General features: G+C 38.1%; 1 protein-coding gene across 1 annotated transcript; it reads left to right on the forward strand.

Annotated features, from left to right (window-relative positions):
- The first annotated feature begins 18757 nt into the window (after nt 1-18757).
- On the forward strand, nt 18758-22427 carry LOC115629320 (uncharacterized protein CG3556). The gene is made up of 5 exons (XM_030525769.1): nt 18758-20024; nt 20673-20868; nt 20935-21012; nt 21265-21347; nt 21419-22427. Exons 1-5 carry the CDS (start codon nt 18758-18760, stop codon nt 21478-21480), a joined length of 1686 nt encoding a protein of 561 aa, XP_030381629.1. The 3' UTR covers nt 21481-22427.
- The last annotated feature ends 1686 nt before the right edge of the window (nt 22428-24113 follow it).

Raw genomic sequence — 24113 nt, forward strand, 5'->3', positions numbered from 1 at the left:
GTTTAAATCACATTTATAAGCACTTAAAAAAATAGAAACAAAAAATTGAGGCGGACACATATGTATATACATAAGTATGTACATACATATGTATGCACGCCTCACATAATTCGCGCGGTATTTTTGCATTAATAAACACATTTTGAGAACACTTCACACACAACTTAATATGTACTTACATATGCTTTTACATAATGTTTCTAATATTCAAACTATTAATTACACATTTTCTCAGAGTTTGCGGCAACTCCAAAAGAAAAAGGCGCGACGCGTTCAACAGGTCGAGAAAAACTAAGCCTTGCATTGCAGCTGCAAGCAGAATGCTCGCTCTTTAAGAATATAAATGTGAAGGCAAGGAGTCAAAAGTTATAACTGTAAATGCGCTCACGCGTCTGCCTATGTAATTCGTTTCATGCAAATTGTCTCACATGAAATTGTTGGCTGATCATTTTAATTAATAAATAAAAATAATAATAATAATTCTTCAAAATTATAACAAATTTATTAAATTAAATTGCAAGAATTACGAGAGCTATGGAAAATCGGTAATTGTAGGCGAGGGGGGAGAGGGGCGAGGGAGGGATTATAGAAACATTTCATAGATGGCGCAGCTAACTTTTTTAGCATTCATAGAAAAATTGACTGCCGATATGAGGCGCTCAAGTAAGAAGGCTGTGGAGTCTCCGTGTGTTCGGATCCAACACAATTTAATATTTAGTTTGATTTCTTTCTGGCGCGCTGTTAAAGAAGCTAATAGTCCAACTAACGAATATTCTTTCAAAGATAGCGCTATTAAATGTTAAGTATCGGTTAAGAGAGCCTGTTTTCTTCGTTATTTATGTAATGTGTGGTAAAATAGTTGGTGGGTTAATTTAAATATTAAAAACTTCATAAAGCTCATTTCTGCACTACATATAAACATATAATTAATAGATTTAAAAAAAAAAAACAGCCTGAAGGCCTTCGTTGCTCTGGCTATACATATACATATACTTGTATATATATCAAATTTTGTGATTTAGGATTAATTCTAAGTTACAAATGTTCAAATGAATAATAGTTGGTGGGTATATTGCAAAGAGAGTGATCAGCCTATCAAGAACTCAATAAACATTAGATTATTGCTATGTAGTTAGTGAATACATCTGCTCCAAAGTATGGTGTTTTGAGAAGAATTTGCATTTGCATAGCTCGATTTATATAATCTCTGCAAAGGCAACGTTGTAGTATTATATAAAATCTTTGTAACTGTGATAGAGTTTAGCTTTCGGAAATCTAAAAATATTCCGCCTTGTCAATTGAGAGCTAGTTCGAATAATTTATTCTTGAGCTGAAATCTTTGGAACCGGCACGGTACTGCACTCGAACTCTCTCCTGCTGCAGAGCTCTTAGTGCCAACACTGGGTTGTTGGGGGTTGTTGTTGGCTGGCAGCCATCTTAGCGAGTCAGTACAAACAGTCGCAGTCATTCACATGCATTCAAGTGCAGCAGAGCCCCAACAACCACAACAACAACAACAACAAGGACAACAAGCATCAGTCATAACAAGAACAACAAATCGCATTCATGACATTTTCTTGCATTGACTTGGCCACCATTTGCCATTTGCCTGGGCTGGGCTGGGCTGGGCTGGGCCAGGAGCGTGGGGAGGACTGGGCCTGGGCCTGGGCCTGGCCGTGGGCGTGGGCGGATTCATTTTGGGGGTAGGCTTTGGCATCGACTGCAGCTGTTTTATTTGCTGGCTGCTCCTCCTGTACTTGTTGTTGTTGTTGTCGCCGTCGTCATCGTCCTAGTCACGAGAATGTCGCCCGCCATTGCCTTTTTAGCGGCACTGTCGTAGAGGGGGGGCTGGCTACATTGCCGGCTGTTTTGTGTAAGGCAGTTGGGAGTAAAGAACATAACATGGGCATGGGCGTGGGCCTGGGAAGATTGGGGGGGGTTGGGGGGAAGGCGTCATCATCGTTTGGCGCACAGTTTTGCGTACTTGACGCGTTTCATAATTTCCGTGAATAACAAACGGCTTAATTTGCGCATATTTCCGTTTGGATTTGCACGACTCGAGTGCCGGCTGCTAGAGCAGAGACAGAGAAACAGAGAAACATAGAGTGGAGACGGCAGATGGGAATGGAAGAGGGATGCTGGAAGATGGCAGCATACTGGGCTGTGGGGAATAAAGTGAAGCGTTGGTTGTGGCAGCTTAGTCGGCTGTTGTTGCCTTGTTGCGGCATTTTTGAGCTTTGGCGCAATATGCGTAATTAAAAAAGGCGCACCGAAGGGCGACAAGAAAGTGGCCGGGGCTCAAAACTTTTAGAGAATGGGAAGTGGTTGAGATACTTAGCATTGAGGCAGCATTGTAAGCTGGCATATGGACCAGAGTCTTGAGTATGCCGCTACCAACAGTCACTTCTCTCTTTCATTCAAAATGGGCAGAAACTCGCAATTAATTGCATACTTCGCCATAATTTCAGATCTTCAGAGAGACTAAGAATATGGCATTGCAATATAAATAATCAAGTGATTAAAATAGATATTATATTCCATTAGTTTCTTTATTATATGTTGTTGAAAATCTTTGCATTTTCCAACATCATTTCTGTGAACTTTCAATTATTATTATTATTATTATAATTGGCTTATGGAAAATATTGAACAAGTACTTGAAAATATAAACCCAAATTATCTTTTCTGCTTAACTTTTCGTTAACTTGTCTTTCTTTTTCACATTTCTTTTATAACATATCAAGGCAGAAAAAAAATACACAAGTGGTAACGGATTGCTCTCGCAAGCTAATGCATAATCCGCAATATAGAGTATTTAAGTGCACAAATTTAAAATTTAAACAACTACTCTTAGATATAAAAAGGCATGTAAGCATTACAAAATATCGATTCATGAACTCTATAAAGAATGGTTTTTATTTTGAAGCATTCACAGCCCTAGCTCTAGTTTCCAGCTACTGGAGATCGTTATAAGTGTATTAAGGCTAACGAAAAGATAGAGCACATATCCCCTCCTTCCCAGTGCTGAACTAAAGATAAGTTTTATTGAATTAGTCAAGCACTATGTTGCGTTTCAGTTGAAAGTTAGGTATATAGTGAATGTATACAAATAAATACAAAATTTGTTTACAATATCGACAATGATGAATGTTTAAGCGATGTAGATGCTATATCTGATGTATTATAAACTTGATATGCATATGAAAGAGACAAGTCTACATGCCGAGTTGGGTATCCCTAGCTGTTATGGTTCAAAAGCATGCGATGGTCATACAGACGGACAATCGATTCAGCCTGCCTTACACATCATACATAATTGTAATTAAAAAATGAGGTCTGTAACAAACGTTTCCACTCTTTGGATAACTCTTTTGGCCTTTGGTTATAGGGCAGCTACAGGAATTAACAAATGTCGTCACATTAAATGACACTACGATCTCTCCTCTAATATTTGCTCGATGCATCGTAATCCTTGCCAACTGCAAGCTCACAAGCTGCCATGCTGCCCGCCCCATCCCCATCCCCATGCCTCGCCCGGCATTCATTCAACGCAGTCGCAAGTAGTCAAGCAAACATGGCCACGATGTCAAGCAATGGAGAGCACTTTGTTGCTGCTGCTGTTATTGTAATTGTTGTTGTTGTTGCTGTTGTTGTTAGCATGCTTATGACAAAAAGCTTTTCAACGTCGTTAGCTTAATAACTGTCAAGTAGACGAGTGAGTGTACAAATGTGTGTGTGTGTGTGTGTGTGTGTGTGTGGAAGAATGTGATGGCGCCGGCGTGGGGGTACAGGATCGGGTGATAGGCTTGAGTCGCTTGAATTGCACATGCAAGTCCTTTTCATCGAGCTCACAGTGTTGCGACTCTGATACGTGCATGTGTTTATATGCGAGTTTGTGTGTGTTGTTTATTCTTTTTTGACGTTTTGTTTTTACCAAGCCGCATAATTACAATACAACAACAACAACAACAACAGCAACAACAGCAGCAGCAACAACAGGGAGCCACTGTTAAGGTGCAGTGGGCGTAGAGATTCAAAGGACATGTGCCAATATGGCAAATGCGGTTGCCAACTGTCACAAGCAGCAGTCAGAGTCGCGCCATTTGTGGGTGTGGTTGATAAACATATATACGAGTATAGTATGTGTGTATAAAGGGAAATGAGGCAAACCCTATGTATGTATGAGCGTACAGTTTAAGCTCCTTGTGCAACATTTTTCAGATAAATTGAAACTATATTCGCTGGAGAAAGTACGAAAATGTGAGCAGGAAAACTAATAGAATTGTTTGAATGAAATATTATTGAACAACAATTGAAATCTACTTGTAGTTGATTCTAGAATTTAATTTTATAAAATATTATTGATTAGTGATGCTATAAATCCATAAATAGGTTTATAAACAAATCAATATTAGAAATTTATCATTAAATTTAATGATGCTAAAGGAATTTTAATTCCAATTTATTGAGTCCTTTTACCGACTATGAAAAATTATAGCTTTGAGATTTCCAAGAAATATATTGTAAAGATTGTTGTTCAATAATAAAAATAAAAGTATTAAAGATATATATTCTTCTTATACAGTATCCGCTTTGCCCGACTTTAAATGCACAATAAGAAATCGAAATTGGGATATTTGATGATTGACTGTAAATCAGCGGACATGAACATATATAATAATATATAAACCTAATCTACAGATTTCGAATTTGTATTTTATATTTCTGTACAGTAGAGGCACCTGATTTCAGTTGAAATTAATGATTTGTTTAAAAGACAAAGGAAATGCCAATCCAATTCTACAGTTAACAAAACTTACTTATAAATTAGTAAATAAATTAATCGGTATGTTCTCCACTACCTCGTCCATTGTCCTTGCAATATTAAAAAAAAAAAAGCACGGTTTCAACTACCCGGAAAAAATTTCCTTTTTGAGCAAAGTATTAAACGGGCAAAGGAAAAATATATATATGCTTTATGATAACAAACAAAACTAATCTATTAATCTTGCCATTAAAGGTGGTAAGCTACTATCTACGATAAGGAGATCAAGACTTTGATCCTCAAGCTCGCAGTTTAAAATTATTAGTGTCATGCTCTTGGGAGCAGCTATAATGTGTGCTTTAATTGAGAATTCGATTGTAAACTGATTCCAAGAGTCCACCTCTTGAAGTCTACCTCTTGAGTGAATCATCGCACATGCCCAAAATTCGGATAGGAATACGATTGATATAATACTGATAACGTATTCTTTGATTTCACTTCAAAAACATATAAAAATAATAAAAAATAATAAACCAATATTATTGGAAACTGTCCGTTCACTCATAAACTGTAAAAACACACTTTAGATATAATTCAGTTGATAAGGTTTTAATCCTGTACTCTGTATTATTGACTAATTGGAGATACACACTACTTGTAATTTATAAGCCAATTTGTGTGAATAAATGAAATGAAATAAACGAGACAGAGTGTTGTTTACAAATTTGCAAATGTTTTCAAGCACAAGTTCATCAAAGTTGGGGGGAACTGTAGTATGTGTGTGTGTGTTTTGAGTTCCATTGATGATGAATTTTTGTGACAAGCCGCAGCTCTCGGCATCTCGGCAGCAGAAGCAGTCGTCGTGCTCATTTCCTCGAGTGGCGCTAAACAAAAGATTTCTGCTCGCTGCTTCTTACCCACCTGCTGCCGCTGAACAGCCCTCTCTGCTCCTGCTCCTGCTCCTGCTCCTCCCTGGACCCTGATCCCTGGCCACACCTTCCCGCCCAGCGACTGCAACTTGCACTTTATTAAAACCAAATCAACGAAGCGAAAAAGTCAAATGAAATGCTGATTAGGTAGCAGTTGCCTCGTTGGCTGAGGAGTGCTTGGCTGGGCGGGTGTGGGGCTTGTTGCCAGTTGCCTCATTGTTGGCCTTGCGGTTGACAAGCTGTTTAAATTGGCGCTTGGCTGTTGGCACTGCTGCGTGTGTCGATGCTGTGGGGCACACACTCACACATATACACTCACACACACACACACACACACACACACATCAGCAGTGTTTCTAAGCAGAGAGCCTTTTTAGTCATATATGTATATGATGGCTTATTATTAAATGGCAAAGCCTTATTTCTGATAGCAGAGACAAATGTTTGTTGCTTGAGGGAGGAAGCACAAGAAAACTTTGGGGCTGCACCTTGCTAATCAATTATTTTGTGTTTTGCAAAATGTCGAGTGAAGATGACCTTTTTCGTCTTTATTTTATAGCTAAGCAGCGAAGAGTCGTTTGATGTCACAATTCATCTGCTGATAATTGATTATACGTTTTAAGAGCTACTCTAGAGTCGTTCATCTTAAAATATAATAATAATAATAAAATAAAGTGAAGATTTCATTAAAAATATTCTACTTTTTTGGCTTGCAACATCTAAGTACTATGTATATAGAAAGGTATATTAGTTATTATACACGAAATTATCTTCCCCTTTTCCTTAGTAGTTGTATAACTGATTATGCATCACACAATACTTTTCCGGTTTTATGCTCAATTTATAATGATTATTTTCACCTGCTCTTTAAACGAACTGTCTCTTCCTTTAATAAAAGCCTCTCTTTTCAGCCATCTCCGGAATCTCTGACCAGGAACGGCTGTGAGACGAGGCATAGCTTGCCGGACTGGCTAATAAATTTGTCTGAAATTCCATTGTATTTTATTTTTATATTTATATATATATATATATATATATATGTATATATTTATTTAATTTAGTTTTTTAGTAATTCGAAGCTTCTTCTCCCTGTTAAGTTTTTCTTTTCTTATAATAACTAGCCGAAAGGCAAATAACATTCCCCCAGCGGGTCGGAGGCGTTAATTAGATATTATTATCATTTGATTAGATTTCTCCTTCTCAGGCTTTTCTAGCTTATAAGATGCATTTCATAATTTGTATATATTTTCCTCCTATGACGACAGTCAACGTTTGTTGACATAAATAAATAAATAATTAATTAATAAATTATATTATCTGCCAATTTCTAAACAAACTGATTGCAAGGCTCGTTGCATACCTGTTGAATGCCTGCATAGGACTTTTCTTAATAAACATCTCATCTCATTCATATTATTCAATTTATTTGCAAGCTTTACTCTGCTTCTACTCTGCTTCTAGAGTATTATAATTGGCCAATGCGTTAGCATCATAATCGTTATTTACTTGGAACTTTGTTGAGCTGCATTGAGACGACTTTGGAGTTAGAAAAGACCGTTTGATGCAGAGCCAAAGTCTCGCCTTGTTGCTCATCAACAACAACATCAACTATCATCATCAGGCGGTCAACTTTATTCGTGTGGCAACCAAAAGTATGCCCAGGAATACGAGAAAGCGACAAAGAAAAAGCGCAAAAACATTAAAAAAAAAACCAACATCGACTTTTTCGTCCTTTGAGGGAGAAAGGCGCCATTGGAGTTTGTTGTCTGGTTGCCAGGAAACGTGGCCTTTGCTGTTGCTGTTGAGCCGACTTTCCTTCTCCTTCTCCTGTTTTTTTTTTTTGCCATTTTCATTACCCAACGTTGGCCGCGTCGTGGCCCCCGTCCTTGTCCAAATGTCCAACCGGTTGTCATAGCAACGCGACTAACGCGTCACTTTACGTGTCGAATTCGGGTGTTGGCAGCCATATTTGCTCTTCTAGCGCTTCGCTTTGGTGGCTTTTCATCGTCAGAAGGCAACCCTCTGTTATATACTTTGATGAATACGTACTACCCACCACCACCATCACCACCACCATTCTGAACAGTTTGCTGTGTATATATATATATATATATATATATATACAAGTATATGTAGTTATATATGAGTTTGTATGAATGTGTATATAGAGAGAGCCTTGCTGGGCATATTGGCTGGGGACAATGGGGTGGGACTTTTTCCTTTTGGTTTTAGCTTCAATTTTTCTTTTGAGTGAGTCAGTCATGAGTGTGTGTATGTGTGTGTGTTTGTTGTATGTGAGACTGTTTGTGTGTGTGTGTGTGTGTGTTCTACCCTTGTGCCCAACGCCATTTGCCATATCATGCTATATCACCGACATCGACAGCTTGGCAGTCGCTTCATTTGGCTTCAGTTCACTTTGCAGTGCTTTTGCTTTTGCTTTTGGCGCGTCCTTTTGCCTCTTCTGTGCCCATGTCCGTATCCATAGTTAGCTCACTGAAGACTGCTCTAAGAGTGCGTCTATCTGTCTGTCTACCGTCTGCCTGTGTTGGGTTTTAGGTGTTGTTGCACGCACTTCGCTGTGCATCCTTGTCGTTGTCGTTGTTGTTGTCGTTGTTGTTGTCGTTGTCATCAGCTTCTTCTTCTACTTGCTTTTGTCGTAGATTTTGCAGATTTTTGCGCCCTTTTGTGCTTCCATATAGCTATATTTATATACATATGTATATATATATTATATGTACATGGCACCCTCGTTCTTGTCTCTGACACATTATTGTGCTTTCGCCCGTTCTCAGTTGTCTGCCTCTGTCTTCTTGTTCTTTTGTTGTTCTTGTTGTTGTTGTTGTGATTGCTATTGCTGTATTTTGTCATCATTTTCTTTATCATCATTTTCTGATATTCGTTGGCTTTTGTGTGCAGCTTTTGTGTCATTTCTATCCGTTCTTGTAGCTGGTTCTTCTGCTCTTCTCCTCCATTTAGCAACCAACATAATTGGACTTTGACTCGGACTTGAATTTAGAATGTTCCCCCAGCTCTCTAACCTGTTGCCACTATCGGTCAGGGTTGTAGCCTGCATTATGATGGACACTTTAATGATATTAATTACACGTAATTCTGTTTTTACACGGTAAAAACAACAGTCTAAAAAAGTCATTGATCATATGGAAAAATAGGTGATTGGTTCCTTATCTCTAAAGAAATATATATGAAATTTTTATTTTCAACCCGTTTTATATCAAAATCGTGTAAAAAAAAGACCGTGTAAAATCAGAATTAGGTGCAGTCTATAAACATCTGTTGTCTGTGCTCTCTCAGAATGTCCAAAATGGATTTCAAGCCCTTTTAAAACATCTCGGTTGAATACTGTCAACTAGTAGGAATATACATACACAGATATATCATATATGTATATAAAGTCCGGTATGTGTTTGGCTTTTTATAGTTATTCGAGTTTTTTTACCAGCTTCTTAAGCTAAGCTTCTCAAAAGTAATTACACTTTATATTTAAAAAAAAAAAAATAAAAAAATATATATATATATATACATAAAAAAATCAATACAATAGAGAACTTAAACTAAATAAAACTAAAGAAATAAAAAAGCCTATATAAAATGACAAAAATATCTAATAACGAATCCGACACGGTGGGAGAATTTTATTTGCAGAGAGTCAAAAAAGAAGTGGAGATGAAAAAATATAGCAATGCAAGTTAGAAGAAAACAAATTAAAATTAAAATACTCAAATAAAATATAATTAAAAATTAAAGGTAAAGAAAAGCCAAACTATTGCATAATCTCTGATCCTCTGGGAATAGATTTATGTATTTGCAACTTAGCCAGCTTTTTACTGCCGATTTGAAATTTTGAATATCAAAAATAAGTTAAAAATTCTAATTTCCCAACTCCCCAAATTTGATTTGCACTTGAGACTTAGTTCCAAAGCGAATATTTCGAATGGCAAATCAAAGATTTTCTCTCGCCAACAATTACTTTTAAATACTTTTAAGCACATGCACAATCTTCTTCGTTTCATTTCTTCTTATGTATTTGAATCCCATGTTTATTATTATATTATAATAGGAGAAAAAAAAACATACTTTATATAAGTTCAACAATTTTTCCATTGTACATGCAAGCTTCAAGTATATTTTTTCTTGTCAAAGGTTTCAATATATACTCGTGTAACAGTGTTCTATATTAAATCTTTGACGGAGTATTTGGGAAAAGACAGTAACATTTCTCAATTTTGTAGAATGAAAGCTGGTTTTGTAAGCGAACTATTTTGATTTTAAATCCCTGGGTTATCCCACTAAATCCTGTTTGGCTGTACAATTAGCTACACCATACTTCTATGCCTTCACTTAATTCTCTCCTACGAACCCACCCAAACAAATGGCAACCAGCCAGCTGGCTTGTCAGCCCATTTAACCTTAATATGCCATAGGCAGCCAGATTTTCATCCATCGAATCATCTATGTATATACATTCCTCCCCTCCCTCCACTCCAATTCAATGCACTCCTTGAGCTCAAAAAAACAGTGCAATGCACTCACTCTCTTGATTACGCATCGCGCATTGTTTTGGGTGTGTGTTGTGTGTGTGTTATGATGTTATTCCTTTTTTTTATCTCACCCAGCGCATCTCGACGCGATTGAAATGAAATCAACGCGCACATTTCGATTGTTCCACGGGCAGGAAAAACAACAACAGCAACCAAATGCAAAACATGAACAAAACCGAAAAGCCGCCGAGTTGCCGAGTTGCCGAGTTGCCGAACTCGCCGAACTGCCGAGCTGCCGCAGTTGCAAGGATAATAGCTTAAGGCTGTATGCCCCTATTGTCCAGGGATCACACAATTCCCTGCCTGCCTCTCGTTGTTGCTATAGTTGCGCTCAAGGCTTGAATAAATAGTTAACAACTGCTGCCGGCTAAGCAAACAAAGTAATTGGGTTGCCAAATATTACGCAGAGCGGCTCAAGATCGCTCGAGATAAAGAACGGCAGCACCCACAGCCTCAAGCGCTGGCGCAGGCGCAGAGGCAGAAGCAGACACAAACGAAGGCGAAGGCGCATCCTTTTGGGCGCAGGCGGAAACAAACAATCGACAATCGAGCACCGACAATTGTTTTGTGTCCGTCTCTTTGTCTATTCTGTCGGTCTTTTGGATGCTTCCCGTGCTTAAGATAGCGGCATCAAGTTGAGAAGCTAAGTAGCCGGCTAAATCGCAGCTGAGCGCGATAGGCGCACTCAGATAACCGAAAGAGTTGTTCTCTCTCTCTCCTGTCCCCTATCTAGAATTACAAAGGTCGTCTCACTAATTGTTGTAGCGATTTTTGCGCCCAATTGTGCGTTAAGCTAAGCCTGCTGATAGGCCATCACAATCCTCAAGGTGTATTCCCAGATGCAAAGGACATTTTCTGCGAACAAAAAGCATAATGACACATTTTGTAGAAATATTGAACTGCCAGAAGAAAGCGGCTGATATGCCAACAGTTTAAAGATTTGTATTTGTGTTTGGAGTTGGGAGTCGATGTTGATTGGTACCTTTTAAAGAAAGAAAGATGTAAAGCCTAATTCTAAACTAAATCATGAAATAACTTGTATTATGTCGAATGGGACTTGAGCTGTTTACCAAGGATTGACTTGGAATTTATGCAGAGAAGGAATAAAGACGTAAAGGCTAGTTCTAAACTAAATCAGGAAACAAAATGAATTATTTCGAATGGGACTTAAGAATTTATGCAGAGAATGAATAAAGACCTAAAGGCTAATTCTAAACTAAATCATGAAATAAATTAAATTATTTCGAATGAGACTTAAGCTTTTTACCAAGGACTGACTTGGAATTTATGCAAAGAAGGAATAAAGACCTAACAGCTAATTCTAAGCTAAATCATGAAATAAATTAAATTATTTGGAATGGGACTTGAGCTTATCCCAAGGATTAACTTGGAGTTTATGCAGAGAAGGAATAAAGACCTAACGACTAATTCTAAACTAAATCAGGAAAGAAATTAAATTATTTCGAATGAGACTTAAGCTTATCCCAAGGACTGACTTGGAGTTTATGCAGGGAAGGAATAAAGACCTAACAGCTAATTCTAAGCTAAATCATGAAATAAATTAAATTATTAGGAATGGGACTTAAGAATTTATGCAGAGAAGGAATAAAGACCTAAAGGCTAATTCTAAACTAAATCATGAAATAAACTAAATTATTTCGAATGGGACATAAGAATTTATGCAGAGAAGGAATAAAGACCTAAAGGCTAATTCTAAACTAAATCATGAAATAAATTAAATTATTTCGAATGAGACTTAAGCTTTTTACCAAGGACTGACTTGGAATTTATACAAAGAAGGAATAAAGACCTAACGACTAATTCTAAACTAAATCATGTAACAAATTAAATTATTTCGAAAGGGGCTTAAGACTTTATGCAGAGAAGTAATAAAGACCTAAAGGCTAATTCTAAACTAAATCAGGAAACAAATTAAATTATTTCGAATGAGACTTAAGCTTTTTACCAAGAATTGACTTGGAATTTATGCAGAGAAATATTTATTATAATGGTCAGCTGTATCATGATTTTTAATGTGCATTCATAATAGAATTTAAATAAAATATACGAGTTTATTAGTAACTTTCTGATTCTTCTCTTGAATGCAGCTCGTTGGCTAGCAAGTTGACTTTCTTGTCACAGTCGAATTTCAGTCCAACCGATTAGAGTCTATATTCTCAACAGCTGCTGAGCAGTTGTGAAAACTGAAGCCAAAAAGTCGCCGCAGCTTTGCAACAACAACAACAACAATAACAAGAGCAACAGAAAGCGACAAAAACTTGGCGGCGCAACTAAAAACGCGAAGCACTTTGAAGTGGCCGCCATTAGCTGGCCTATCAACACACACACGCTCGCAGACGCACACACACACTCACAAATACTAGTATGCATATGTTTAAGGCACTATATATTGATGTTTGTGCTTATATTCTGAGTTTGAGGGGGACGCTTGTCATAACTGCACAATGGGCCACGCAAAAAGGACTCATGGCAAGAGGCAGTCAGGGAACTTCCTCTCTTTGTTCGCTTCTACATTTTGTGAACGCTAATATAGATTTCATTTGGGCAACGGCAGCGGCAATAAGCGGTAAGCGATATGGATGCTTGTTCTTTTAATTGCTCGCCTGACAAGCGAAAACGATAGGCAATCAGACGCTGACGACAAGGACGAGGACGAGCATGAGGACGACGCGTCCATTTGGCGTCAGCGTCGGCGGTTAATGCGGCATTTTGATTGTCGGCTTTTGCGGACAACGCCAAACCATATCGAATTACATGGCACGGCAAAATGGTGGCGAAAACAACAACAACGACAACAGCAACCACGAGAACGACGGCGGCAGCATACGCAGCTGCTGACAGGACATTGGACATTAGCCAATGACAGCAAAAGCGGACAAAAAAACGTACATTTACATTAATTTTGAAATTCGTTTCAAGATTTATTTGAAACGTCAGAGAGTGCGGCCAATTTTTCGCAGCATAACAACCCTGTCTATATAGTTGTTGTAACAGGTTTCAGTGGCGCCCTCTAGCGGTAGTTTAATAAGTCATGCGAAGGTCAACAAGACAATTGAACGAGCACATATTGCGAGGCAACAAGCAGCAATACACGAACATATGACTGCTAGCTAAGTAAACTTACTATTACACGAACACATAGGCCGGTTTCCGTGTAAACTTTCACTTGCTGCACGAGCACATGATGCAAGGACACGGCAGTGGCAAGAATGCAAAATACATAGAAAATAATAAAATGTAGTTTAAATTAATTTAAATTAATAGTTTTTCGAGTTCAACTTCGTTTTTATTATCTATTAGGATACCTAAACCGAAATCATAAAATTTATTTAAAATTAAACTCATGTACATAAGTATTACATATCAGTCTTTGTAACCCAAGACAGGATCAAGTCCACATCAATAATCGCAGTTAACTTTTCGTTTCATTTCGTTCCACTGTCGGGCAATTTGGTTGCATACCTTGCTGCAAAGCTTTCTTCCGCAGGATATTTTTCGGCACCATTGCTACCGTTGTTTATTGTTAACTGAGAGTTTGGTTGGAAAAGCATAAATGCTCGAGCTGCCGTATTGTCAGAAGAAGATCCTGATTGGCAAAGCTTGCAAGTCAATTAATTAGCCAGCTATAGCCGCTCAATCGGTTAGTCGATTGTCAAAAAGGACCCTGCAAGTGGCAATCGATAGGGCGGCACAGCAGGAGCGCAGTAGTCAGAAACGTAGCGCGTTGCACCTAAGCGGACGTGTGTAACAGCAACAACAACAACAACAGAAACAACTACTACTACTAAAAAAAAAAAAAAGTTCAGAACTTTAGACAAGAAAAATAAACCTTACGAATGTACAACATTAATCGCGTAATTGCCATTTGGCCAATTTTTTTGCGTGCGCAACTGTAAATTGAAATGTGTACGACAAACAACTACAACAACAACAAGAACAACAACTACGACAACGAAAAACGCAGTAGAAAGCACAGAAGCAGCAACAGCAGCAACAACAACAACAACAACAGTAGCAGTAGCAGCAGCAACCACAACGTCAAAGGCGACTGCAAGCCCTTCAGGACATTTAATAATTAAAAGAATTATATGTTATATATTAGAGCAATTCAAATAATTGCCATTATATATTTAAAAGCGAAAGAGCGAGATAATTGAATAACGCGTGAGACTCACGCACACACGCACACACACTAAACAGCTGTGAGTGAGTGTGTGTGCTTATGTACATACATATACATATATACATACATATATACATACGTATGTACACGCATATGTACGTGTGCGCTGTCCTTTGCGAGTGAAGGTGTGAGTGCGTGCCAGCGTGCGTGAGTGCGTGCGTGCGTGCGTGCGTGCGCGTGAGAGCCCGAATAGCCGACAAATGCTGCCCACGTAGAGCCGCCTATTAGTAATTATAGTGTCCACAACTACTTTACTACCAAACTACCTACTACGCCTTCTACTATTACTACTACTATCTACAACTCTATTCTACTACTACTTTTTTTTGCGTCGTCGTCGTTGTCGTCGCAGGATTATATAAAAAACAAAAAAAAACAAGAACGTAATAAAATAAAGAATAAACAACAACAGTAACATCGAATAGTGGCCACCCCCCTCCCAAAAAAAAAGGAAGAGGAAGAGGAAAGAAAACAGCGGCAACAACACGAATTAGTCATTTATAATTTATTGATTTGTGCGCTCCCTGCGACGCCAGCTACCATTTAAACGCAGTTAAATAAAACACACACACACATAGATTGACGTATGTATGTATTTATGTTTTTTGTGTTTCGGCGCAACACACGAAACTACGTCAAATAGTATAAAAAATCAATAAACAGCAGCAGCAGCAACAACAACAACAACAATAGAAGACAACTGTCATAAATGAAATAACGACAACAATAACAACAGCAGCAGCAGCAGCAACAACAACAACAACAACAAAGCAACAGAAAAGTTCCAAGCGCACAACAGACAAACGCACGAACACATACCTCCACACACACGCACATACACCCCATTCGCACATTTCTAGGTGAGTAAAAAGTTGAAAGTTACAAGCAAACAAACAAACAAACAAACATACATACATATGAATATCTACATACAATATATATGCATCTTTTGTGTTGTTCGTTCGCTTTATTATTTTTTGAGGGGTGCATGGCAAGGGGGGGAATATTATTATATAAGAGCCTCACTGACGCTGTCAACAACAATAACAACAACAACAGACGACGTCTCTCCGTTTTCCCCAACACTTTTGTTGCCACTTAATTAACTTTTATTGTTAAAAAGGCAACGAAATTGCAAAATGGAAAACGGCTGTCCTGCCCAGCCCTGCCCTGCCCTGCCCTGCCCTATCCTGTCCTGTCCAGTTCTATCCCCACTTCTATTTTCATCCTGCCCTGCACTGCCCTGCCTCACGCTACACTCTAGTTGCCCATGTATGTATGCGCGTGAGCGTGTTCGTGTGCGTGCGTGCGTGCTTGTTGCCCTGGCAAAAGTTTTTCGCTTTTGACGATGACTAATTGAACAGGACAAAGACACAAAGGACAACAACAGTCACAACTAAAAAAGTTACGAAAGCAAACTGCATTTGCCATTGACTCCCGCACGCCCAATTGGGCAGCACTGGCACTTTTTAACAGTTATAACTTGCAGGGCAGCAACAATTGCAACAATTGCAACAATTAGCTGATAAGCGCCAGCATTGCAGGTGCATTTTGTTGCTGTGCGGATAGAGAGCACGTGAGAGAGTGTGGGCGCGTGTACATAGTATAATTATGTGTGTGTGTGTGAGTGTGTGTGTGTGTGTTTGAGTGAGTTTTGTGCAGGCAATTCAGTTCAAGGCAAACCCAGGCGGTCGTGCACAGCCTGACACGAGCACTCGAGCAACTTCAGCAGCAGCAACAGAAGCCAGCCATGGGCATTGAAGCAATTTATTTTGTGGAGCAACTCCCGCTTCCGAATTCGCTTCCCATTTCCTTAATTGACCTTGCCGCTACTCTTCACTAACCATAAACGAGTGTGTACGAGTCTGTGTGTAAAGGGGCGAAACATTCAAATGTAGTTTTTGCGGTTTGTTTGCAAAGGGACATTTAATTCGTTTATTTCAAACTTTTGCAACATTCTATTTATAACTAGCATACCCTTTCACCCTTTGGGTATAGGACTATTTAAAGACTATTTATTTGCTATCTACAGCGAGTGTGAGGCATGCAATTAATATTTCAAGCCCGGTTAGCGAATAAGTTATCGAGCCATTGCCAATAACTTCTCTTCTGTTTACATTTAAAACAAATGTAGAGTATTAATTAAAATGAGGGGAAAATTAAAGCGAAATAAAAATAAACTTGTGTTGTCTGGAAATTATTCCCAGTTTGGTCAACGTGGTCAGCATTTATCCAGACAGACAGACAGGCGGACGTGTCTAGATCGAATTGCCTTTAACATACTTATTTCAGTCGAAGACGCTTCCTTCTCCCTTTACAGCATTTGTAGAAACCTGTATCGCTGTATCCGTTTAAAAACATTCAAAATCAAACAAAACTTACTTTTTTAAACTCTACAGCATTTAACCTTCAATTAACATAATATTAGATGTGTAATTAGGTGTAATGCTTTTTGTTGCTTTGTTGTTTTCGGCGTGATTTTCATTCACTCCTCTCTTGCCAGGGTTATTAAAACTTTCTTTGTTTGGTTAGTTAGTAAGTTTTGGGTGCCCGAACTTTTCTTTTGACAAACAAAGCAGTCGATGAACTTAAAAAGTTAAAATAAAAGTAAAGAGAACAAAGTTCTATAAAATAATAATATCTAATACCGAATTCGACTCGATGGGGAAATTTCATTTTCCAGCCAGTTATTAGTTATTTAATCAATTATAGACTTAAATACATTGAAGAGGATGTGATTAAAAGTGAGCATTCTTTTGTACAGAGAGTCATCAGCGTATTTGCGGAGAAAGAAAATTGGAAGACGGGTCTAATCCCCAGGCTAGCCATATGGCATCACAATATGCCTTTTCAGGAATAGGAATACTAACAGGTTTCGTTTTCATATTTTGAAGTCTTTGCAATTTAAAACTCGAAATTCCATCATCCAATATAATCAATAAATTGCATAAAAATAAATACTAAATATTAGAGAATTTCTGACTCGACATGTCCTTTTTTTTACCACTAAAATACTCGTACTACAAGTATGTATATAAATACATAAAATACATATAAGCATATTCAAAAAAATACAAAATATTGAAGTAACGTTAGGGAATCTTTATAAGCCAGTCTACCGCCTCGTTAGCAATCCGTATTATAGCGATGCTTCAGAACTAAATTTAAATTGTTAATTTCAATTGTTTTAATCATATAAAAAACTTTACTTAGCCCTAGTATTCTTGAATTTTGCTCAATACTTAACGTTTTTAATACAGTGAACTAAAATTATATTTATATATTTAAACTGAAATTAAAAAAAGAAACTCACCCAAAACAATGTTGCTCATAAAATTGGAAGTGGAAGAAGGACATTTAATTTCAGAGAAAAAACAACAAAATAGATAATGGTCGCAAATACCGGAATAGACATTTTTTTATAACAACAAATGTTTGCAAGCAAGAAACGGAGAAAAAATGGGTTTTATTGCTGAATTGTAGCAAATGTTCACTTTTGCCGTTTAACTTAATTTAAAGTCTAGTGTCTTTGGGGCTTAATGTATGTATATATAAGTTCATATATATATAAACATTTTAAACATAAATTTAATTTAAAAACAATTTGTCGTTTCATTGACACGAATAGGAAGTGATTTGAATTTGCAAAAAGAAAATCTGTTCCATATCAGAACATCCCTATTAAAGCCTTTTATTATTATTATTACTTATTTTTGTATTTTTTTTCATTATCATTTATCGAAACAATATTAATTGATTTTACCTATGTATGTAGAGACATTATGAAATTATGAAAAAATGTATATTGTCTACGAAAATTCCATAAAGCTGTTCCATATCAGAACATCCCTATAAAAGCCTTTTATTATTATTATTATTATTTATTATTGTTATTTTTTGCTCATTATCAATTATCGAAACCATATTAATTAAAAGCCTGTTAATGATTTTACCTATGTAGAGACATTATGAAATTATGAAAAAATTTACATATATTGTCTACAAAAATTCTAAGCGCTCTCATTTTCGATCACTTGCAGTTAACTGGAGCGGCAGAGCAGCTTAAAGCCGTTAGATAAGAGCGAATCGAGAGAGAGAGAGAGAGAGAGACGCAATGTTGCTGCACGCCATTAAATGTCCGGGCATGCCATTGCAATGGCCTCTCCCGTTGCTGCTGCTCGTCTTCTTTGGCTGCATGCAGTGCCACAATCAGATGGCCGCGGCTCTCCTGGAGAATGTGACGGTCTCCAGCGCCCAGTCGGCAGCAGCGGGAGCAGCACTGGCCGCTGCAGCAGCAACAATGACGCCGGCAGCGACGACGACGTCGGCGCCGCCGTTGCCAGCTGCAAATGAGTTCGTTGAGGGTCTGGCGGGAGCAGCGGAGGCAGCGGCTGAGACAGGAGCAGCAGGAGCAACGGCAGCGGGCAGTAATATTGATGCCAGTTATGAGCAGAGCTACACAAATGGCAACAATAATAACAACAGTAATACGTCCATTGCTACTACAGCAACAACAACAACAAAGGTGGCAGTAGCGGGTGGAGCCGGAGCAGCGGGAGCGACAGCTGAGCAAACGGAGCTTCCGTCGCTGCTGCCCACGCCGATGGGCAATAACAGCAACAATGGCTTGGCAGAGCCGACATTAATGCCGCACGAGATCATCGGATCGGCCACCCCCACCAAGGGCGAACAGGAGGCGATCCTACGGGCCCTGGATTGGCTAAAGGAGAAACGCGCCTCCGACTATGGCTGGGCCAATGACACACATGTTGTCATCCTGGCCAAGGAACTATCGGGCGGTCGTGATCCAAACGATAGCGCCGATGCCCACATGCAGATCATTCAGGAGCTGGAGGACACATTGTCCGTTAAGGAGATGGAGATCGAAATATTGGCCATGTTGGATCGCCATCACACATTGCCCAAACCACTGAATCTCGACAAACTGGCACGCTATGTCTTGGCCCTAGGATCACTGTGCAAGGACCCGAAGCATTTTCATGGGCACGATCTGGTGGCCACCCTCCAGCATCATGAGCCTGTCCAGGACATTGAGTTTGCGCTTACCACCCTGTCAGCGTGCAGCTCGGCGGCGCACGTGAGAAAGCGTCAGATTCGACGACTGCTGGACATTGCCAGCGGTGTGACGGATCAGAGTGTTGACACAATTGCGATGGTCATCCTGGCGTTGCGCTGCATCGTTACTGATCATCGGCATCGCCACTTGCAGCATTTTGTGCGTAGGCCGGCACGAGGATTGGCCAGCCTGCAGGATCAGCGCGGCAGCTTTGGATCGTTGCGCAGCACAGCGTTGGCCATGCAGGCGCTTCAGGATCTGGAATATGATCCGGCGGGTCAGTGGAATCGCACGGCTGCCTCCCGTTATATACTGAGTCGACAGCGCGCCGATGGCGGCTGGAGCGAGGAACCATTGCAGGATGGCCAGGAGCCAGATATTGGGGTCGGACTGACGGCAGACATTATTCTGGCACTAGGCTGGAAGGGTCTGGGCGCAGTACGGGCCCTACAATGTGATCATGTGATACGCGAGAACAGCGATCCGACAGGTGATCTTATAATCTAGTGAATACCATTCCACTTAGAAACCCAAAGAATATGAAGAGTAGTATAAACCGATATCGGCCAAACTTACTAGCGATCTTCAGTGGAGTCGTAATGACTTTAACTTCGAGATCAGCTTATCAAAATGTATTTTCGTAAATTCATGAGCAATTGAAATCATCCCGAAAGAGACAGTTGATTAGAATAGTCTGATCTACAGCTACTAACTTGGGGAATCCCGATTGGCAAAGCTTTGTCGTAGATAATACTTGGAAAGCTCTTATATCTGATTGAGAATTTAATATGATTTTTGGAAATACATGACGATCCATTTTTAAACAATCTTTCGCATAATTTGTATAATATTATTTTACTCAATTTATCAGGGACTTACTACCAACAAAAGATACTAGACCTAGACCTACACTCATTGAGAGAATTTTGCTTCCTTAGGAGTTATTTTATGAGCAGAGAAAAAGTTTTAAAAAATCAAATGCAATTTCAATATTATTCTCATCAGCAATAAGAAGAGACAGAAGGAATTGTACAAAACATAGATACGGGCTCAAGCGGTAAAACTATAGTGTACTAAAAAAAAGAAACTAAGCCCCAATATATATTTTTATATATCTGTCTTCTGTTTTCGATTTCAGAGAATGGCGAATCCAAGCTGGCCGTACCCTACGGCCTGAGTAGCTCGGCAGAGGAGTCGGATACCAAGAACATTTCGTATACTTATACTTTATGGGTGGGATCCAATGTCAGTGAGGCATTCTCGCTTTCTCTGATATCGCCCAAGAATACAAGTTTCTTTAAGGCCATGACCCAGGCTGCCGAAATGGATCAAAGGTCTGTTCAATATCTAATACCTACAGTTAACTGTATACATATATAAATGTTTACTTGAACCTTTAGATTCATATTCGAGGCACGTGAATGGCCCAATGGGCATTATGTACATACGCTCTATGGCAAGAAGGAGGAGCCACGAGGGTAAGAAAACTAAACACAAAGTAGACTCCTTTACATATAATTTCTGAAGAACTTTGAGCTTTATCCTTTAATCTAAGGAGTTTTTAAAATGAATTACAAAATTAAACTAAGATTTTTTCTGAAATATTGTCTGTAAGAATAATAATTTACCCGATTCAGTAGGGAACTTGTTGATTCTGAATCCAGCCCGCAGAACTATTTATTATAGTTTCTCAAGCCTACTACACGCATTATTTTTCCTCTCTCCAAAAGATATCACTATTGGCTACTTTATCGACTGCCGGAACTACCTGATCCAAACAATACGCCCGGGAATCAGCTTATTGCGCCTGTTGGTAAGATTCATGTGAGATTTCATATTCTATGAGGCATATCTCTCTAATGTTATAAACTTCCCAATTTCCAGGTGTCGATGATCTAATGGTCGAGGATGGAGAGCATTATCTTTATTGGTATAAGAAACTCTAAGCACATGAAACGCGTTGCCGGCCTACGTCCATACACTAAAGTAAAGCAGAGAGCCGATAACCAAAAACATAAACGAACATAAGATACTATAGCTATAGCTACAACTACATATATATATATATATATATATATATATATACATATATATATATGTATATATACAAACATAAATGTCTCTCTCTATACATATATATACATATATTACATGCATATATATAACTGAACAATATGGCGTAATCAAAATGGATACACAAAGCAAATCGCACAGACGCTAAACATACTAGGTATATATGTATAGCAACTATATATATGCTATAACTAAACATTAAAGGCAAACGTCTTTAGGCTAATGACAAGCTACAAACGAAATTCATGACAAACATAACGCACTACTCGTACTACTCGTACCCAAAACTAAATCAAAAGAAACCCAAAGCCAGCGAGCAGCGAATAATTCAGGAACGTAACTGAACAAAATAGAGAACTAGAATTCCATCTATCTTATTTAACCAAACGAAAAAGCATTGAACAAGAGAAGCTATTTGGAATTCTGTTTTAAAACTTCATTTCTTTTCATTCGATTTTCATATTTGAATAATTTTGTTAAAATGTTTAACTCAAAACAAAATTCCGGCCATTAAATAGGTGTATTGACTCAATCAAAAGTATTACAAATTCTAGAATAGAAGGCGCGCCTTCTCTGACAGCATTCTTCTTTATCATTTTCATATACAGGGTTCCTTATTCGTTGCTCCTTGGACTATTCTCATATGAAGAATTGCTTAAGATGATATTTAGGAGAGCAAAGCAAAATATGAACTGGGGCTACCAAAACATAGTCGGTCAAAGCAAAGCAAGTTATACCAAACACCGTACGTAACAATAAGTGATTGAAAATCATACTTAGACATACTACATACACAACTTTATATACATACGTGCATACAAGAATCGATATATATATATATACATATATATATATATATATATATATATGTATGTATACATTCATATATATATATACATATATAAATATACAAACATATACAACTAGTTTTATATGAAATTAAGTTAAAGAAGAAAACAACCACAAAAAAGCGAACGCTAATATATGATTATATATATTGAGAAAGAAGAAGAGAATGGAATGAGGAAAATAACTAGCTAACTACATCGATAAACAAGGCTATGTCATGCTCATACTGGATCGCCTCATACATAATAGAAATACATACATACATACACGTATAGTCTATATACATAGTTACTCCTAACTGCATTAAAACTACGAGTACTACTCTCCCTATCTCTCATATGCATTGCTCATAAACATACATAAACATCAATTCTATTACTCGAAAAAAAAAACTCTCTAATAGTCCTACATACTATACTATAAATCTCATCTCAGTTATTTGCTCGAGCACGCCACGCCATGCTCTCATCTCACAGCTGGCTCGAAGAGAGCGCGCGCGCGCTCATTTAAACAGATCAACTTAACCTCAAACTAACCTATCCCAAGCAAATCTAAACTTACTTTCACTAAACTAAGCTAAAACTTTACAAAAAAAATACAAAAAAAACCAAGTGAAAACAAATGCTAACAACCAAAACTAGCAAGCTAAATCGATTCAAAAGAAATGGTTTATATGACAAACAAACAAACAATTGAGCTTTTTAATTACGCAAGAAAAAAGAGAAATAATATTAAATATACATACATACATACAACTTATATATGAAAGAGTCTCAGTCCGAAATGGCTATCGGCACAGGATCTTTTGGATTTCGCTGGATCCCAACTTTATAAGTGGATGGGTGAGAAATAGATGTCCAGCTTTAATTTTACAATGCGGAAGCCAGCGAAATCTCATTGGATATCCTGTTCCGGTATCCATCTCCAATCCCAAGCAGCAATCCGGAGTTGCTTTTGTTGTTTGTTTAAGCTGTAGCCCTGGTTTAAAAACAGTTACAGTTTATTTATTAAGCACAATTTTTGCCCGTAGTGCTTCGGTAGAATCTACTTTTATTAAAAGACACTCCTCGCACACACACACACACACACACACAGATACACACAAACTCACAGAGATACAAACATAACAAACCCATAGCCATGCCCAACTATATATGTGTGTGTGTGTGCGCATACTTTTTGCAATGTTTGTATGTAATGTTTTATGCTCCTTTGTGGTTTTTGTGAGCGCAGCAGCTAACAACGATATAATGATGACGATGATGATGATGATGTATGAGCAAGCAACAAGAACAAAAAGCGTGAATAAAATAAACATAAAGATACAAATTGAAAACTGTCTCCGTTTTTTTCTACCAATAAAGCGCTAATGTAATTACATTTTTTCAGCATTTGAACATTTGATAAAATTAATGCCAGAACTTAAACAAAAGATGTTTTTTTTTCCACCAGCAAAATCTCATTAAGGCAGCATGCTGATCTCACGCTATCTTAAAACTGAACAGACAAAACAAAAATAATTGAGAAAAGGAAACATTTAAAATAAACAAATGGGTTCTTAAACTCTAGTTGAATTCAATTATTGTAGCATACGAAAGCAAAAGAGAAAAAATAATAATAACTATGGAGTATTTCTTATTACGACGTCATAGAGAGT

The sequence above is a fragment of the Scaptodrosophila lebanonensis genome, unplaced genomic scaffold (genome assembly GCF_003285725.1).
Source record: "Scaptodrosophila lebanonensis strain 11010-0011.00,11010-0021.00 unplaced genomic scaffold, SlebRS2 tig00000142-arrow-arrow-pilon, whole genome shotgun sequence".
Lineage (NCBI taxonomy): Eukaryota > Metazoa > Arthropoda > Insecta > Diptera > Drosophilidae > Scaptodrosophila > Scaptodrosophila lebanonensis.

What these genes read in the sequence shown, in the direction of transcription:
- LOC115629320 (XM_030525769.1), top strand. Translation starts at nt 18,758, where the DNA reads ATGACGCCGGCAGCGACGACGACGTCGGCGCCGCCGTTGCCAGCTGCA. An exon ending in GCTGCCGAAATGGATCAAAG is followed by an intron (nt 20,869 to 20,934) that starts GTCTGTTCAATA and finishes TTGAACCTTTAG; the next exon opens with ATTCATATTCGAGGCACGTG. An exon ending in TCAGCTTATTGCGCCTGTTG is followed by an intron (nt 21,348 to 21,418) that starts GTAAGATTCATG and finishes CCCAATTTCCAG; the next exon opens with GTGTCGATGATCTAATGGTC.